The sequence below is a fragment of the Delphinus delphis genome, chromosome 9 (assembly GCF_949987515.2).
Source record: "Delphinus delphis chromosome 9, mDelDel1.2, whole genome shotgun sequence".
In the NCBI taxonomy this organism is placed as follows: domain Eukaryota; kingdom Metazoa; phylum Chordata; class Mammalia; order Artiodactyla; family Delphinidae; genus Delphinus; species Delphinus delphis.
Window position 1 is genome coordinate 83,375,147 of NC_082691.1, and position 17,993 is coordinate 83,393,139.

At 40.6% G+C, this 17,993-nt stretch overlaps 1 protein-coding gene across 1 annotated transcript in view; it reads left to right on the forward strand.

Moving 5' to 3' along the window:
• SND1 (staphylococcal nuclease and tudor domain containing 1) overlaps positions 1 to 17,993 on the forward strand; it is a 417,946-nt gene that overhangs the window by 190,335 nt on the left and 209,618 nt on the right. Inside the window, exon 12 of the mRNA XM_060020832.1 lies at positions 6,208 to 6,308. Within this exon, the coding sequence (XP_059876815.1) occupies positions 6,208 to 6,308 (101 nt within the window). The remainder of the gene's footprint in view (positions 1 to 6,207; positions 6,309 to 17,993) is intronic.

Consider the following 17,993-nt stretch of genomic DNA (forward strand, 5'->3'; position numbering starts at 1 on the left):
TTGAGAGTCCGCCTGCCGATGCAGGGGACACGGTTTCGTGCCCCGGTCCGGGAAGATCCCACATGCCGCGGAGCGGCTGGGCCCGTGAGCCATGGCCGCAACGGGAGAGGCCACAACGGTGACAGGCCCGCGTACCGTGAAAAGAAAAAAAAAAAAAAGTAATTTTATCTGTTTCTTTTTTTAATGTCGCTGCTAGAAAATGTCAATGTGCATATGTTGCTCTCATTTGTGGCTCTTATTGTTGTTGCCTCCTAGACAGCACAGGGTACGTTTGACATCGTTTTATGAGAGTTTAGCTTATGTCTGAATAGGTGGCTCACCTGGGAGGTCAGTGTGCCCAGAAGCAGGACCAAGAGGCTCCTTGGCAATTTTGTTTTGAAGCTCATCCTATATCTAGATGAACGGGTGACTGAACTGTGTTTCAAATTTAAAAAAAAAAAAAAGGTATCTCACATTTTTAGAATGATTACCTACGTTGCTTGTTAGCAGTAAAAGGTCAAGAATGCATAAATTAAGTATTGTCCTATTATGCCCGCAGCAAATGGAAACTTGGTTGCTCTCTGTTCCTTGTCTTCCTGATTTTGTAAGGCAAGGAGTGTCCTCCCCAAATTCCTCTAGTTAACCTATTAGTTGAGATGATTCCCCACACTCTACTTCAGTTATCTTTGGTAAATAAAATCTCCCCAACTAGTACCTGCAAAATTAATCTGGAAAGTGTCTAAATAAGTACTAAATAGTGTATCATTCTTCAAAATAACCCATATTTATCTGTAAGTTGAGATGAAATATGTATGCGGTACGTACTCCTGTTTGCTGTGACTCCTTAAGGGGAAAAGTATATTTAATTGAGTGTTTCTGCCTAATGATTTAAAGTCAACATGCATCTTATTTATGCATGTATGTATGTATGCGTGTATTTATGTATTTATCTCGCAGATACTTATCACCTACTCTGTGCCAGGCTCTCCCCAAGAAAATCAGTATATGTTTGTCTAAAAATAACTGACACAGCTTCGTATGAGTCAGGCCCTGCTCTAAATGCCTCATGTATATTAATGCACTTCTTCTTCTAACAGTGAGATAGGTAGAGTTATCCATGTTAAACTGAAGCACGGAAGTGAGGTAACTTTTCCAGGTTCTCACAGCTCATATGTAGAATTGCTGGTAACCAAAGCCTGCAGTCTGGCAGCTCCCAGAGTCCATGCTCTTATCTAAGCTGCGTAAAATATTTTGTTCCACTTACTTTTGTCTCCCGACTGCCTTAGCCAGACTTGCCCAGATGATGTGTTTTCTGTTTCTGTCATGAGAATGACGGGCCATACGAGAGCTTTTTTCTTAAGCCAGGGTATTGTTTTGAACAGCCCTTTGTGAATTTATGATTGGCCACATGGAATAGTGGGTGGGATTATATAGTAATTATGCAAAATAACCTCACATAACAGCCTAAACTCAGACTGTGGCCTGGAAATCTTATGTATCTTTTATGCTTAGGCATTCAGATTTTGTCATTTCATTATCATCAGCATCATAATGTCTATGAAGTTCTCTGGTGGTTTGTCACCCTTTCTAGTGAACGATTAGTTACGTGAAGAGTATCCATAGATTGTCCGAATTCCTTAGGTGTGGCCCAAGTGTATTCTGTTGTACTAAACTGTTTCCAGACTTTATAAGAGATTGGGATACAAATTTGGTTTTAAGTTCTCATCTTAGTTCCTCCGAAGGGTCCTTGAAATTGTTTTCAAGGAATATTCCACAATCTAATGCACCAAGGAGGAATCAGATTACCTGCTACCCTATCTTGTCTTTGAGAACCTCTTTGAGAAATAATACAGGAAATTATATTTTTCTTAATCTAAAGCATTATCCCAATTTCAATATACGTCTTCCCTCCTTCATGCTTTAAATTAATATATGAAACAGAATGGTTAACAGCTTGACTAAGTGGTCCTCAAAATGCCTAACCACCTCCTTTCAAAAGTATCCTCCAGAATTTTATGTCTGAAAGGGTTCCTGATTACACGTATCCATTCATGAAACAAATATTCACTGTGTATGCTCCTACCGTACAGGCCCTATCATGGCAGTTTCCATGAATAAAAGGCATGTTTTTTTCCCTCTCCTGGCGCTTACACTCTTATCCGTACTAGTTCATAGTAGTAAATGTAAGGTAGGAATTACACTGGTCTAAGAAAACACTACATAGCACACCATGTCTGGCTAAGTTATTTTGTAGAATTCTAGAGTTCAGTGATGCTCTAAAGTTGTAGTCTGGTGCTCTCATTTACCAGGTGAATTACGTGAGAAAAGTGAGGCCCAAAGATGTGGTGTGTGACTCATTCAATAAGAGAATGACAGGTGGAACCAGCAGGGAGCCCTGGACTCCTTGTGGTCCTTGCTGTAAAGAGGGATCAGGCCCTGCCCTGTGTCCTGTACATGTAAATTCCTGCATACCCAGTGTTCCAGGAGTATCTTTGCTGGAAAAATGAAGGACACATTTGCATTAACCCATTACTTCTTTTCAACTCATGCCATTCCTTATGTAATTATCCCCAAGCACAAAATTCAGGTTATCCACTATTCAGATGAAGATTTTGCTAAGATTTGCAGTTTTAATTGAAACTGCTCTTTTCCAAAAGTGATTGACAAGTCAGGGATGCGTATCTAGAGATGAAAAACTCCAAGGCAGGAGAACAGATCTCAGAATCCCCAGGAGGGGGACATAAATGCCAATTACACATTGACTCTAATTCCTGGTTTGTCATAGCTGTCTGCAGGTGTGTGTCTTGGCTGTGGACTATTCTCAGGGCCTCATTTGTATTTGAGAATTTCTTTAATAATGTTACCTCTCCAATGAGCTCTTTAATCTCTTGACTTTCAGTTCTTTCTCTAGATAGAGGAAAAAACTAATTGGCAGGTGAATGTAGAATGTAGTTACTGGTTCTTTTGGTTATTGAAGATGAAAGATTTTTGGGAGGGGGGTCTTCCCATTGATTTTCTTTAAAGACAGCTTGGGGATAGCATACCTTTTGGCCTGGAAGATGAGATGCTAAGGGTTCATTTTTGTTTATTACCATTACCCCCATCACCACCACCACCAGCGCTACTCAAGTGGCCTTCCTAGATGAATAGCTGCTCTCTGGGTAGAGAGCTAATGTTACTCTGCGCCATGTACTTGCGCTGATGAGCTGCTGTCCCACTCCTGTCTGCTGAGGAGGAGGCTTGTCATTGGCAGGTGCAAGGTAATCTTGAGATTCACTGAGTTTATTTTTAAGCAGGGATGAATTTTTCTCCCTGGTAGTGGAATTGAGGGCTTGAGTTTGTTACTAGATGGATTGGGTGAAAACACAAAAACAGGTGAACATCTCCACAAATTTTTGACCTGCCCCCAAATGCCCCAAATTGGACCATACCCTGTGTCTGTGCCCTTTTTAAACTTGGCCCTGAGTTACTTCACATCCTATGGTACGGGCGCCCTTGAGGTTTAGCTCCTGTACAACACTGATTTCCTGTGTGATTTTTGCCAGAACTTCAACAGGTGTCTACGTGCTTTCCCGGCCCTCTTCTGCTTCCGTAGGTTAGTTATCAGGGCTTGCCAGAGGAGAGTTCCAGGGTGGGTCAATACAGACAACATGCAGAGGACTCCTTCCTTCCCAGGGATTTGAGTCAGCGTTGCTTCTGTGTGTGTAGACCTCCCATTCCTTGCCCTGTCTTTGGCCTGTAATAACTCTGGCCAGATGCCTACAGGGAAACTATGAAAACCTCTTTGTTGGAGGTACTAGTTTTTCAGCCCTACCCCCGCTCCTGGGCTGTTCACATTCCTCACATTTATCCATTTCCTTAGCTTTAGAAAGATGATAAGGCTGAGCAGTAGTGTCAGTGTAGACATCTGACCTAAGGAGTCCTCTTTATATTTTCTTCTTTCTGTGTTGTTGTATGATGATAGTACTTCTCATGAGAAAGATTTACCTTACTTTCAGCCCTTAATTGGCTTTTCTCGCTGATGTGGCTCCTTGTTGCTTTTAAAACATGATTAGATGGAGCGTTCAAGTGAGTGATCTGACAGTCAGAATTTGGAGGCAGCTGTCCTTCTGGAAATTTCCATATTCATTTATAAAATGGTTTTTGGAGCAACAGGCAGTTTGAAAGGATTTTGATGCTGCTCACCAGCAGTGTGGCTGAACTTGATGCTTGTACAACGTGCCGTCTCTAAGCTGACCGGTGGGAACTAAAGTCGTAGTTAGGAAAGGGAATTCTGGACTTTCAGATCATGGGGTTGGCTTCAGGGTGCTTGACTCCTCAGTACAGGTATGTAACAGGTATGTAACCTCGGCCATGACCAAAGCCAAGCATTTGCCTTAATGCTATAATACAGACCCTGTGTGTTTGCTAAGGGATACCACATACCACTTTCTTTTATTTATTTATTTATTTTTACAACTTTCTTTTGACACACACACGTCCTCTTGAAAGGTTTTGTAAAGAAAAAGCATCGCTCAGTGTGTCCATATCCATATGTTTAGTATATACTAGGATTAACCTAGTATTAAAGGTTCTTCCGGTCCAGTCCATCCCCCACCCCCCCCACCCCCAATTTCCTAACTCCAACTCTGTTGGTATCGGGTGTAGTTAGCTGCATCATTTTGATTCACATATTGTGAAACCAGCCCCAAGAATCTCTGTGACTGCCATCTTGTTTGTTCTTCTTGACAGTTCTTAACACAGGCCTTGAGAACTTATGGCGGGCTGAAACGACACGCAGTTTTTCTGTAGAGGCATTCATTCTTATTTTTGAGCAGATTTTCAAAGGAGTCTGAAAAGGTTAGAGAACTGCTTTACCATAATGTCTAGGAGTCCTCCAGGAATGTTCCAAATCTCTTCTCTGTGGAGTATAATTTATGTAAGGCCTTAAAGGTTCAGCCATTTTTCCTTCTCTCTTGATATCAGTCATCCTTTAGGTTCACAGCATCTTTTAGGCTCAAAGCAAAATTGAACAGAAAGTACAGAGAATTCCTGTATCTCTCCCCCCTGCCCCCCACGTACTTCCTCCTCTGCCATCAACAATCCCACTCCAGCGTGGTACATTTATTATAATTGGTGAGCCTACATGGACACAGCATCATCCGGAGTCCATAGTTCACTAGGGTTCACTCTGGGTGTTCTACATTGTATGGATTTTGACAAATGTGTAATGACATGTATCCATCATTATACTTCTATACAGAATAGTTTCACTGCTGTCAAAATCCTGCCCTCACAGCTGTTCATCCTGTCTCGTCCTGCTAACCCCTGGCAGTGATCTTTTTACTGTCTTCGTATTTTTGCCTTTTCCAGAACGTCACAGTTGGAATCATACAATATATAGCTTTTCGATTGGCTTCTTTCTCTTAGTAATATGTATTTCAGATTCCCCCATGTCTTTTCGTGGCTCGACAGCTCATTTCTTTTTAAGGGCTGAATAATATGCAGTTGTGTTCATGAACCACAGTTTATTCACTCACTTACTGAAGAGCACTTTGGTTGCTTCCAAGTTTTGGCATCTATATATAAAGCTGCCAAAAACATCCACATACAGATTTTTGTGTGGACTCAAGTTTTTTACTGTCGGGATGTATGGTAAAAGTTTGTTCTATCCAAAACCATCTCTCAGAGTGGCTGTACTGTGTTGTATTCCCAGTAACTGAACGAGAATTCCTTTTGTTCCCTATCCTCACCTGCATCTGTGGTCAGTGTTTTGGATTTTGGCTATTCTAATAGATGCGTCATGGTAGCTCATAGTTGTTTCAGTTTGCATTTCCCCAGTGACACGTGTGGAACATCTTTTCCATATGCTTGTCATCTGTATGTCTTCCTTGGTAAGATATCCAGGTCTTTTGCCCACTTTAAAATTGGGTTTTTCATTTTCTTATGGTCGGGATTTAAGAGTTCTTCCTATATTTTGGATTACAGTCCTCTATTAGAGATGGCTTTTTGCAGATATTTTCTCCACATGTGTGGTTCAGCTCTCTTTCGGTTGTTTTTTAAAATCTTAGACCCACAAAGTCATACTGTGAGTGAGGTCAGCTTTCACAGTTGTGCTGGCACAGGGGGCTGCTAGTGAGCTGTGTTGCAAATTCTCAGCCTTAACTACCTTGATGCTTTTTTTTTTTTTAACATCTTTATTGGAGTGTAATTACTTTACAGTGGTCTACCTTGATTCTTTATTTTCAGGTCAACGTGACTGTGGACTACATTAGACCGGCCAGCCCAGCCACAGAGACGGTGCCTGCCTTTTCAGAGCGTACCTGTGCCACTGTCACCATTGGAGGAATGTGAGTGTTCTGGCTGGTAGCAACTCAGCCATAACTGAGAGTTCTCTCCTCATTCAAGTCTCTCCTCCCTTTGTCCTGATTTGCTTTCTGTTACTCTTAACTCAGTGGCTTATAATTGTTATGTGCCTGTGTAGCACTTCGTTTGCAAAGTACTGCATAATCGCTCATTAGTTAATCATATACTTTCATTATTGTCATTATTTAAGACTTATTGGGCTCTGTGTGCTTGGCACTATGTAGCACTCATTATTACTATTAATAATGCTGTTTATTGAGTGTCAGTCGGGCCCTTAGGTACTGTGCAAAATTAGAAAGATTCTCTGCATATTAGTTTAATTGTAGGCCAGAAAGAGAAGAGAGGTTAATTGGACCTTTTCTTTGTATAGATGTATGTAATCAGTAGATGACAGGGTCTCCCTCTTCTACTCCGCTGGCCTTACCCTGGTTACATTCCAAAGTCTTTTGGGAGCTCGGTTGAGGAACAGCCTTCCAAGGAGCTATCTGATGGGGGCAGTAGGAAGCCTGCTGGGCCGTGCTTCCACAATAAATACTAAAACAATCAGTCAGTCCCCAGGAGCAATTCTTACCCTGTGTAAAAGACACCAGCATGCTAATTGTCTCCTTCTCTATTTCACAATCTTAAATGGTGTTTGTTACCAAACTGGTATTTTTCTTTTCTTTTAAAAGAGGGCATGGTGGAGGGGAAGAAAAGGATAGGCTTCTCATCAAAACAAGGATTGTTTTGTTGAAAGTACAGTGAAGCCCATTGGGAGAAACACCTCTCTGTAAGCTATAGCATGCCCCGGAAAGAAAGAGGATCTGGTGGCTAACTTACTTTCCAGAAGCTCTCCTGCCAAACAGGAGCTTCTCCCATCCGTCGCCCCGCTCCCCCTGCCCCCATTCGTGTTGTCACTTTTGGAAACAGGTATTTTTAGCTACTGTTGCGGCTCCTATAGGTATTAATGTTGTTGATGTTCACGCAGCAATCGGAGACTTCACTTTTGCCGAGAGGAACTGAATATAGGCTTTTGATATCATTACCTTAATATCATCACAGGCATCAGGTTATTTTTAGAAGCAGGTTCTTGAGAAATTAGATAATATTTTTGGAATGGGGGAAACTAAGAAATATTTTGCTCATTCTTCCATCTGTATGACTTGCAACAACAATTATTACCAATTTGTCACCAATTCTTAGGAGCTTGATGCATGCCTTCCTCCTGTGGAAAGCTGGAAAGTTAGTATTCCCCTAGATTAAGATTTACGCTGCCACATACAAGGAGTCCTCTCCGATAACTGCTCCTTCTATCCACTTACTGGTTAAAACAACACCACTGCTGTCAAAATGCACATCTTTTTATTTTTGGCTTCTATTTTGGCTTCTATTTGCGTTTTTCTAATGACCCATTAGAGAGAATTCTTTCTTTTTTTCATTTGGTTACCATTGAAGTATATTTTCAAAATAAATTTACACTGCTTAAAATTAGATATTCTGGAAATGTTCTATGGGGCGTTAACATTGACCTTTCTATCTCCCAGTTCTTGTAATTAGATCGTAAGTAATTACTTTTGCATTATTTACCAAGGTATTTACCTCGGATTAGACCGGCTTGGCAGGGTACCGTGGGTGCGTTGAGTTTCCTCATAGATTTGTTTCTACTAAACTAGACTTTATGTGTAAACTGCTGGGCGGTAACTGGGAGAAATGTGGGGATGTACTAATATTTTTGAGACCAAACTTCACCAGATAGTAAGCTCCCTGAAGATAGGGATTTTTGTCTTGCTTATTCTCTGCTGTAGTCTCAGTATTCAGCAGTTGGTAGGAGTTCGATACCTGTGAGTGATTGTTTACTGTATCGCACAGTGTCCCTTTATGAAATAAAACTGGGAGTACTTAGATGTTTCATTACCTGGGACAGCTGTTTCTTCTGAGCTACAGGTTTATTTTAATCTGATAAATATCAAAAAAAAAAAACCTTGTATCTGATAGTTTTCCTTGTTTATTTGGTTATTGGAAGGTCAGTGCCAAAGATAGGGCAACTCTAGAAAGTCTTCCTGGTAGCATGCTTCTGATGTTCAAGTCTTCCTCATGGCTTCTCTTTGTTTTCCCATGGCCTTGATTTTGTTTTCATTTTTTCTTGAATCTTCTCTACTTAAATCATTCCAAATAATACTGTAGGAGAGTTGAGGTATTAATAATAATGTCCAAAATACTCAGCTTATATTTAGAATTATACCGAAATCCTTCTATCTGCTTTTAATGGTTATTCAGAAACATTGGCTAGAGCAGGGGATTTAATTTTTTTAATCCCAAATGTTTTAGTTCCATTTATTTATTTATTTATTTTTTTTTTTTTTGCGGTACGCGGGCCACTCACCGTTGTGGCCTCTCCCGTTGCGGAGCACAGGCTCCGGATGCGCAGGCTCAGTGGCCATGGCTCACGGGCCCAGCCGCTCCACGGCATGTGGGATCCTCTCGGACTGCGGCACGAACCCGCATCCCCTGCATCGGCAGGCGGACTCTCAACCACTGCGCCACCAGGGAAACCCCTTAATTCCATTTTAAACACAAAAAGGTATTTATATCTCCAAATCTTTGATATATGGGCAGCAAGGACCCACTGTGAGTTGCATAACTTTCTCTATGGAATGATGACTTAAAAACACTAATTATGGAATCCTAGATCTTTGTGCTTTACATCCCCCTCATCTGTTACAGTTTTCCTGCTCTGATTTTTGCACATGTTGCAGCCATTTAAAAGCCATTCCTCTTATTAAACCTTTTAAAACAATGTTTCATAAAGACACTTTCTTTTGGTACTCATATTTCAATTATTGATATAAAACTTAGTGAAGTACATAATAAAAATGACCAGTATAAATCTAGGGACAGAAACAGATTGGGATAGAAGTGCACAGGTGTGTTAGAGTGGTCCTCAGTCACTAACTGGTATCAGCCTCTGGGTTTTGGGGAGATCGTAGAACATGTGGGTCAGTTAAGGAAAGGTTGCTAGGAGAGCTCCTCTAGTAATTCATTGCCTCTCTCATGAGAGGTCTTAGGCTTTGTTCAGCTTGTAGAGATGCTGCAGAATTAATGATCTTATCTAAACTGTGTCTAAACGACCCAATCTAAACTATGTCTGGGGCTTCACTGGTGGCGCAATGGTTGAGAGTCCGCCTGCCCACGCAGGGGACACGGGTTCGTGCCCCGGCCTGGGAAGATCCCACATGCCACGGAGCGGCTGGGCCCGTGAGCCATGGCCGCTGATCCTGCGCGTCGGAGCCTGTGCTCCACACGGGAGAGGCCACAACAGTGAGAGGCCCGCGTACCGCAAAAAAAAAAAAAAAAAAAAAAAAAAGATCGATTCTCGAATAGCTTTTCTCAAACTACTCATTCCAGGGGAAAGAGAAGGAAGAGACAGATGAGATGGCCTCTTTCAGGATTATTTCAAAGCAGATTTATCAGTGTATTTCACATGCCGAAGTGTGTGAATTATCCCTATCCTCCACAGGGTTCCATCTCATCCTCCTGTTGTTTTCTCTTGCTGTACGGGTCTGCGTCGAGTCACATGGTCTTTGGGAGGCCTCTCTGGTGGAACCGTCTTCAACTCCCCCTCTCTTGCCCTCTGGGGAATCAATGAAAACGAGGTTCATCATTCCTCTAATAGATTAAAATTTTTTTCTTGATTAACTTCACTATGGAGTTGGCAAGAGTTGTTACCTGTTAATCAAAACAGTTTAAATAAAAAGATCAAACTTTGAGTTGTTTCTCATTCTCTGGCTCCCAGGTTGGGAATTAGCTGATCCTTTTAGGCCTGGATTGTTACAGGAAGCTGTCAAGATGGCGCTTCCTGTTAATTACTTTGTATTGTATTTAAGACACTTATATAACTCTTCTTGTGATTTAGTCTTCTATGTAATTAGCTTCAGTGATTAAAATCTCATTCTTCCGTTATTGCCAGAGCCTTCCTGGGGAGCAAGTTTTGTGGGGTGACCTTTACTTGTGCTGGACTTCCCAATTACTTTTTTTTTTTTTTTTGCGGTACGCGGGCCTCTCACTGTTGTGGCCTCTCCCGTTGCGGAGCACAGGCTCCTGATGCGCAGGCTCAGCCGCCATGTCTCACAGGCCCAGCCGCTCTGTGGCATGTGGGATCTTCCCGGACCGGGGCACGAACCCGTGTCCCCTGCATCGGCAGGCAGACTCTCAACTACTGTGCCACCAGGGAAGCCCCCCAATTACTTTTGAGCTGCAGTTTGGCAAACCCATATTACCTGTTAACTGATTGCCCATGTCTTTTCTGCATATCACATTTTCAAAGAAAAGTGTTAAAAAAATTTTTGTTCACATTTATAAAGGGCCACCTAAAAATATGACTTGGGGTCAAGCCTCACACGTGTACGCTCATAATTACCACCACCCCGTCCCCCATCCCTGGAAAATTGTCACATATCCAGTAGATAGTGTCATTTAAGGTTTTGCCCCCTTCTCATTATGTGAAGTATTTCACAATAATAGGAAACAATAGACATGGCCCATTTTGGAAAAGTGAAAGATGGCACAGAGATGAAACTGTGCAATAGGAACAGTTGGGAAATGCCTCATTTCTGCACAAGGTCAGTTTTTTGAGAGGTGATTGGAGTTTTGTAACTGTGATTTTTGAAACATTGTTTTAATCTCTGCTCCCGGCCACATTCATGTAAAGCCACTGCTGTCCACCTTGATGCCTGTGTGGGGTCCTTACTACCAGAGATGTTGTGGCAGATCTCTTGGGCTTGGAGCATCTTAGCTACTCTTTGTTGTAATGGTTATCATCTAGCAGGAGCAATGCCATCTTTATGAGCTTCCTTTGCGGCTCTCTGGCTTCTTCATAGATAGTTTGTCTTTATTATTTTTATATAAATCAGACTATTACACTTACAAGGAATCAGACTTCTTTTTTTTTTTTTTTTTGATGCGGGCCATTTTTAGTCTTTATTGAATTTGTTACAATATTGCTTCTGTTTTACGTTTTTTGGGGTTTTTTGGCTGCGAGGCATGTGGGATCTTAGCTTGCGGACCAGGGATCGAACCCGCACCCCCTGCATTGGAAGGCAAAGTCTTAACCACTGGACTGCCAAGGAAGTCCTAGAATCAGACTTCTTTTCCTTTTTTCATTTTCATTGGTTCTAGTTTGCAGGCGTACTTCCTCAGCTCTTCTGTTAGTGACTGAGCATGAGGTTAAGGTATTCTCCTTCTTCGAGAAGAATTCTTTTCTAATCCTAGTTCAGTTTTTCTCAGCCATAGTAGGAAGCAGTGTCATACCATCCCTAGCTTTTCTGGCTTGAGTTCTGTAGCTGTAAGGCTTTTGCTGTCAGGTCAAATCTTAAAACACACTAATGTCTGAATTCCAAGCTAAACATAGGAAGAACGCGACCTCCTGAAACCCCATTTTCTGTCCTAGTGTTCTTACTCACCAGGTGGCCCACAGTATTCTGAAGAGGTACTCTTTCAGTACCTGACATAGTATTAATGTCAGTGGCTCAGCCAGGAGGTAAACTCTGGGTTGTAGCCACCACTTTTCTGCACAGATTTGTTGTTTACACTTCATCTACCTTAGTGGGTTTCCCCCTCCAACCTTTTCCTGCTTTTAAGGGAAAAGAAGACATCAGAAGAAACATTCCTCCTCTCCCCTCACCCCCAAACACCTAAATCATAAACTCCTAACCAACCTTGACCTCTAAAAAGAGCACCGTAGGTTGTTTTCTCAACCTCACAGGTTGCTGTGTTGAGTAGTAGAATTATTTATGCCTGTCCACCATCCTGAAGACATTGGAAGCATCTGTGGCATTTAGCGTAGATACTTTGGAAAGAATGGTTAAATAACTGCACCTATCTCCTGCTAGCTTTAGCACAGTGACCATTTTAAGAGAATGGCCCCATACAGCACCATAAGAAGGAACTTGGTTGTGGCAAAGGGTTCAGGTGGGAACACTGCTTAGTTTCAGTTAGGTCTTGAACATCTTGTGGCTGTCTATATGTGGGAATCTCATGCGGCTGAGTCTTTTTTTCTTTGTACAGCCCTGATGCTTTCAAATTATTGTATTACCCTCATCACTATATATGGAAGTTCAATTAAGCTTTTCATAATGGAGCACTTGGCTCTTACAAATCAGCAGAATCCTTTACTGAGCAATGTGTGTTCTTTCTTTCACTTTTCTCTATTTTTTTTTTTCCTCAGTATCAATTGAGTAGAATGTCAAGTATTGGGTGACAGTGTATACTGAGCTGATCTTCAGGAAGGCCCCCTTATCAGTTTCACAAAGTATACCAGGGAGAGCCTGGGAGAAAGTGAGGCTTTTCTCCAAATAAGGGGAACTCATCCTAAGGGAGGAACATTCTGGAATGTTTAGAGATATGGATAAGTGTGTTCAAAATCATCTTAAGTTAAAGGCCCTGTTTGGAAAAAGTAGAAATGCTATCTATTCCGATTTCTGTGGGCCCTCAAAGTAACTTAGTGAGGGACTGGGCCCAGACAGGAGACCAGCTGCTCCTTCTATATTTGTCTGCTAAGAACAATAGATTTATCTGTTTGTTTCTTCAACACATATTTGTTGAGCACCTGCTGTGCGCCAGGCACTGGGAATATAGCCGTGAACAAAGTCTTAAGCATTTCCCTGTGTGGAGGCTCTCCCGGCTGCACTTCATTCTCAGGAACTTTCTCGACTCTGGTCGCTGAGATGTCAAGAGTCCTTAAGGGTATTCACTGGCTTTGCTGCCCCCAGAACCTTGCTTATGGAAATTTTGGCTTTAAGAAACACAAGTGACTTTATATAAACAGTACCTTAAAAGGCTCTTTTCTATTCAGATTTTGCCTGGGACTTTTAGAGAATCTACCACTCAAACAAGTTAAAATAAAAATAAGAGATAATCCCTTTTACATCTTTATTTTTAGATGAGTCAGTAACTTAACCTGTCAGTAGACAAAATGAAATGCTCAAGCGACTACCCACTGAAGCCATTTGTCCTTTTCCTCTTCACATTACCATTCTTGGGTCGTTCAGTGTTGGTGAAGCTTTGTGAGTCCTGACAATTCACCGTGGTTCCCATCCTGCTCCATGTTCTCTTAGGGACCTAAAGACTTGCTTACCTTACTCCTGCCTCACCGGGCAGAGGACCCGATGCTAACTTCTAACAGAGACTGCTTCTCACTTTTTGGGTTGGTTATCCTTATAACCCTATAAATTAACACTACTAATTTTTAAAATTTTTAGCTTTAAACAGTATCTCTTCGTTTTTTAGTGTTTGCACTATTATTTCTACCCTTTAGCCCCTAGTTTTCTTACATTATTTTTGTTTCACCAATGGTAAACTTTATAATGTTCAGTTACTGTTTCTGATTAACTTTATATAGTGTCTATGTACTGCCCACTCTGAAAGATTAGGAAATTAGAATGCTTACACTTTTTTCTTATTCTTTTAAAAAAGTTTTTTTGCTTTTATCAAGATTTATAGCATTTATTCATTTTCTCCTCTGTCAATGTCATTGTCTTCTAACCTTTGCTTACAAAATGTTCCTAAATATTTAAACCTATCCCGCATCCCCTAGCAGTTATAATTGTGTAAGTGTTCCTGTTGGACCAAAAAACATGATAGTGTGATTAGACCTACCATAAAAGAAATCCATGTCATTAAATGTCCAGAGAACTGTTGAATTAATTGTGTGTGTCTATATCCCTTCTTCCTTTTTACACTTCTTCATATATAGTTGCCACTATATCTCAAGTCATTCTTTTTGTGGATTTTCCTCTCATTTGTTGAAGAACCTTGATTTTTCTCATGTGTTGGGTGGTAAAGTTTCTAAATTTCTGAAAATGTCTAAATTTTTTTGCTTATGTTCTTGATTATTAGTGTCATTATAAAATTATGGCTTCAAAATTATTTTCTTGAAAACTTTGAAGACACTGTTCTATTGCTTCAACAACGTTTATGAGAAATCCAATTTGTTTCTTTAAATGTAACATTTTTTTTATGGCTCTGGAAGAGTTTTTACAATTTACCATTAATTGTTGGTTTTCTGAAACTTTATCAAAATATTTCGATGTCCTTTTTGCTTCATACTCGATTGTCTTTTCAACACTGAACACTAAAGAGATTTTTTTGTTGTCACTTCTTGAATCATTTTCTTTTTCTTTTGTAATATTGTATCTTCATATATCTAACTTTTCTTCCAAATTTTTAAGACCACCTCTGCATTTTTGTCCTACATTCAAGGAGATGTCTTCATTGTTTTCCCACTTGCTTAGCCAGCCAGCCATGTATATTGACTCATTTACATTCATACCGTCTCTGATTCATTCATCTCACTTATTCATGTACTTACTTGTTATTTCATATACCCAGTCTTTAGAGAGTGCCTGGTGTGTACTAAGCACTGGGTTAGGCACCAGGAATATATGGCAGTTCTAAAATAGAAATGATTTGTGCTCCCATGAAATTTACATGCTAGTCTATTAATCAAACCTATTTTACTTTTTAATGTCAGCACTCATATTTAAATTTTCTGTTCTTTAAGTGCTCTATTTTAATAGCATCCTCTTCTTAGTCTATGAATATAATATTTTCTCTATCTCTGAGAATCTTATTTAAAAATTAAGCACTTCTTCCAGCTTTCCCCCATGACTAAATGCTCTTTACTTTGTTCTTTTTCTTTCATAAGTCCTCAAGCATTTTGTGAAGCTTGACCTATATTTATAAAGAAAGGACCAGGCTGGAGTTGGCATGGTTGTTCCTCTGCAGTTTTCTGTGTCTGCTTCTCCAAGACATCTGTCATAAAAAAGTCATAAGGGAGCAGGAATGATCAGACGCAGCCTTCCTTATATGGTGCCTGAAAGTGGACCTGGAACATAGAGGAAGCAGGCAAATTTCAGGCCCCACTAAAACTGTCAAGGCGTGGGGGGCTTTCATCACCTGGTAGAGAGCCTTAGTGCATTTCCCTGGGATGGCCTATGAGGGGCGACCAGGGGTGGGGTGGGTCTGTGATGTGTTCAGCCTACTCTCTCTAAACACGGTGCCTCTGCTTAACTTTCAGGCCACAAAATCCATCTACCAAAATCACCTGCCCTCTGTTCTATTATAACATGTGTGTTTTTTGAAGTGAATTATCTCGTGTGACATCGGTAATTCGGGGAAACACATTGATATAAAGTAGAAGTCGTATTGGTTTATAAGTGATGTTCCCAAATACATTGAAGTATTGAAAACAGTAAGGGATAAACTTTTTTACATTTAAAGGGAGAACTTTAGCAAGGTATAAAGACTTAAATAAGAAAAATCTAAGTGTAAAGTGGAGGAGTCTATAGTAGGAATTTCCTTTCACATAAGTCATGACTACATTAGTGACTTCAAGAACCTTTATGCTTTTTGCTACGTTAAGCCCGGTAGCAGCCTGTCAGTGAGGTCACAAAAGCTATGAAGACACTTTTTCCAGAATGAAAACAGTGGATTAATGAAGAAGACTACACTATGCATCAGACTGTTTTGATTAAAATGGTCTCTACTGATGGCACAACATTGTAAATAAACTATACTTCAATTAAAAAAAAATTTTTTTTAAATGGTCTCTATTGAAAACAAAGCCCTGTAGTCCCTTCTCTAGATGGAAGAGAAAGAATCAGAGCCCCAGAGTTCAAGGCTACTCGAACCCTAGAGATTTCTCATTGTGCACCATTTTTATTAGGGTCGTTTTTGCTGGTGCTTAGGCTAGAAAGTTCCATAGGGTTTAAGACGACTGAGTATAACCCTGTTTGTTTCGGGGTTTTGGTGGTTTTGTGGGATGTGAACTGCTTGGGATCACACAAACAAGTACGTGCTGGAAGAAATGCCTGTGCTTGCTGGTTAGGGCTTTTCTTTTACCAGGGGTCAAAACTCTCTGCTCCTAGCAGCTCTGTGGGCATCACAGGGATGGATGGGGAAGAGGCTGGCTGGCCGGCCCTGCTCTTCTGAATGCTGTTCCTGATTAATTGCTCAGATGATGTTCCCAAAGCCTACTCACCGTGTGCTTTGTTTGTGTCAATAAAGGCCCTTGAGGCGCCCCTGATTTGCCACCCATCTGATCCGATCTATTTTCTGTCTTTCAGGATTTGTGCAAACTTTCTGATATGCTGTTAACACACTTTCTTGTTTTCCAGCGCTATTAGGGCTTTATTCTTGTGCATATCTGTCTTTTCTGTCATTTCAGTGGGACCTTGTAAAGAATGTCATGTGGACATAAGTTCTCAGTCTGCCATTCTGACCTCCCTCAAGCATTCTTTATTTCTTCCTTTGGAGAGTGCAATTGATGTGATAAGGAGAGGGGACATTTGACATGATTACCAGTAAGCACAAATTGTGTCTTTTAATGCCATATCTCAGCCCCTTTCTCTTTACAGTTCCTGTGGCCAGCACAGTACACAGTGGTAAGGGAAGCAGGAATGGAGTTTTATAGATTTTTCTGTCTCCCAGTGGTGATGCTGCTTCACAGGGATTTGCTCCAGTTCATATTGAGTGATATTTTAAAGTGATAAAAATTGTAGTATCATTTTCAAAAGTTTAGAAAATAGGGGGAATCAGCCATTATGTAATCATGCTAACATAACCGTTGTTTGAAGGGTATGCCTTTTGAGTGCTGGTTATTTTTTAAGAATTTAATTTACAAACAGGAAAACTTTGACCATTTGTCATAATGTTGAGATGAAGACTAGTTATTGTTGGATCTGAAGATTCTGTGGATATTTTCTTCAAGTAGGCTTTGGAGGTAAGCACACTTGAGATTAAACCTCGGCTCTATGCCTTGATAGCTGTGCAATCTTGGGCCTTAGTTTTTTTCTTATGTGAGTTCGATACGATAATACTACACTCCGAGGGCTGTCGTGAGGATTAAATGTGCCAGTGCATTTAAAATGTCTAGCACAGTGACTAAGCCATAATAGTCAAGTAGTTAAATGAGTCCTAAGCCTGGCCTCTAAATTGGTCATTGGCCTAATTTCAGACCTAGGGGTCTCTTTTGTCCTTTGTCACCTCTCCTACATCTCTGGCCATTTCTTTTCACTCAACTTTTTCCTTTTTTAAGGATTCTTCTTGAATGTTTTTATATTCCACCCTCTTATTCTTCACAGTCCCCCCCCCCAAGCCCATCTACTGATAACGTTGCTACCTCACAGATGAGCTTGAATAAGATGTAGAAAATGCCTAGTATGTAGTACCTGCTCAAAGGTTAGTTAAACAATAAATCACCCCATGGGATTATGGTTAGATGTTGTTGTACTAGTCAGTTCTTATTGTTCCATGGCAGACACTTCAGTTTTGGATTTCTCTTTTCTCATTTTTTCACTTGCCACCGAATCACATCATTTTTCCTCTAAGCATCGAAGGTATACTCTGTTCACCTAAGACAGTAATGACTGATAAGTACTCCCGTAAAAGAAGTTAGATATTCATGAGTAATTTTTAATGTTTCAAGGAGTTTAACACACATTGACCATTGAGTAGGGACAATATTTATTCCTTAGTAAAAGCAATTTATTGAATAGTATCTTTCAAACCAAGAGGTGTGCTAGCAAGCAGTCTCCCTGGGTATACTTGTTGTGTATACATATTTAGCTACCTATTTACTTCCTACCTGTATATATTAGGTGTTTAAAAGGCAGAGGGCTACTGACTTAAGTGTT